The sequence below is a fragment of the Etheostoma spectabile genome, chromosome 22 (genome assembly GCF_008692095.1).
Source record: "Etheostoma spectabile isolate EspeVRDwgs_2016 chromosome 22, UIUC_Espe_1.0, whole genome shotgun sequence".
NCBI classification, from domain to species: Eukaryota; Metazoa; Chordata; class Actinopteri; order Perciformes; family Percidae; genus Etheostoma; species Etheostoma spectabile.
In genome coordinates this window covers 6992538-6994298 of record NC_045754.1, presented here as the reverse complement: position 1 = coordinate 6994298, position 1761 = coordinate 6992538, and the positions used below count along the sequence as shown (strand labels likewise).

The following is a 1761-nucleotide window of genomic DNA, read 5'->3' as shown; positions in this document are numbered from 1 at the left end:
TGTAAATAAGGTTTCAATGGCGAGGACACAGCAAAGGCTTTAATGGTTCCATGTGGAGCCAGGAGGAGAGGAGGCAGACTAGTCAGTAGCATTAATATATTTCTTCAAGTATTTGATGTTGGTTTAGAGTTAAGAATACGTTTGTATTTCTATCTCCTCCTGGATCTTTGTGGAAGTACAAGCCTGTTTTGTAAAGGGTGGGGCTTAGACCGGTGATTGACAGCTTGTGCTTAAGTGCTGATATTGGAGCTTCTCCCTCTGCCCTACCTCAAACAACACACACAATACTCAAGCTTACAACTCCCTGTCTTTCTTTAGATTTCCTCATCAATGTCCCACAGGTTTCCCTCCATGGCGTTGGCACATCCCTGCAGGTTCCAGGTGGCCAGGGCCAGCTGGATGTGGAGCTGCCCCATGTCGGTGGTCTCGGCGATGGATGCCAACGTGTGGGAGCCCCGACCCAGCAGGAGGTGACGGAAGGGAGTCTCAATGGGGGACACGTATGGAGAGAGAAGGCTGTGCTCAACCTAGACCAAACAAACAAACATATTATATCTGTTGAAATATAGCAAAAAAGGTACAAGTCACAATGTGTCCATTACACAGAGAATAACAAACTGGTAAGCATTAAAAGCTCGCATCGAATGGTTTTTACTTATTTTTGATCAGACTTCTGATTTAAATTGTAAATCTTAGCAATTTTTTTAATATGATAATTCATGCGGAAGTGCTGCTATAAACCCCGCTTTTAAGGATTTAATAATATTAAATATGCATTGACTACACACCAGAGGTGTCACAGTATGCAACTTACACTCATGATCCTGTCGTTGAGGATCCGACAGGCCTCCTTGTCATTTAAGTCAGTGTTTTGGATGTCAGTCTTGATGCTCGCAGCAGCTCGCTGGAAGGAGCCGCGTGCACGATTCAGCCAGTTGGGATTCACCCCCTTCAGCTGGCCAGACTACAGAACAAAGAGTTGAATAAACATCAGCACCTAAGAACAAACGTATTCTGGTCTTCATAGCTAGATGGCAAAAACATAATTCATAGCCTCATAAAGGAGGGAATCAAATGACAGCATTAAAAAAGGTGTGAGACAGACTCTCCCCTATGTTCCACCGGGCGCATCTGCGCTGCGTTGCAGAGGCGCCACAGGCCCAGCGCGCGATCGCTGCCATTCAGGTCAATGCTCGATATCCCTACCGCGCCACAGCGCGTCCCCAGAAGTTGAGTAAAGGGGCTCTCCGCTCCGCTAAAGTCACGCGCCAGATCTATTTTCATACGAGCCGTTCAGACAAAGGCAGAAAAGAGAAGGTGTGGAGTGGAAGGTAGATACTATGTTAATAAACACGTAATTGCTCTGTAAAGTACTTGTAGAGACAATACAATCTGTGAGTCGGGCAGGCAAGAAGCTCTGCTTATGGGATGCTCTCGATGTGGTGTGCCACGTGGCGGAGGACGGAACAAATCTAGAACGCAGCACAGACGTGCCCAGTGGAAAATGGGGGTGAGAGGCCGACCTGTGAGAGCTGGTTGATGCGTTTGTAGACTCGGGACACAGCCTTGGTGAGGACGCTGCTGTATCGGCCAACATCCAGGCTGAGCAGGTGGTCGTGGACCAGTCGCAGAGCCATCTGGCCGGCAAACTGTGCCGCCGATGCCACCATTTCACTGGTGCGATGGCTGGTTGCGTAATTGAGGTGCTCCTTGTTGTCCAGGATGGTGCCATAATAAGTGTAGGCCTCAGTCTTTAGACAA

The 1761-nt window shown here is 48.1% G+C and overlaps 1 protein-coding gene across 1 annotated transcript in view; it reads right to left on the bottom strand.

Annotated features, from left to right (window-relative positions):
• The window catches only part of tfr1b (transferrin receptor 1b), a 13373-nt gene that overhangs the window by 1806 nt on the left and 9806 nt on the right, over nt 1–1761 (bottom strand). The window contains exons 17-19 of the mRNA XM_032503438.1: nt 1524–1751; nt 815–964; nt 1–527 (exon numbers count right to left, since the gene is read on the bottom strand). The exon at nt 1–527 is cut by the window's left edge and continues 1806 nt beyond it. Coding sequence (XP_032359329.1) covers nt 315–527; nt 815–964; nt 1524–1751 — 591 coding nt within the window. The 3' untranslated portion in view covers nt 1–314. The remainder of the gene's footprint in view (nt 528–814; nt 965–1523; nt 1752–1761) is intronic.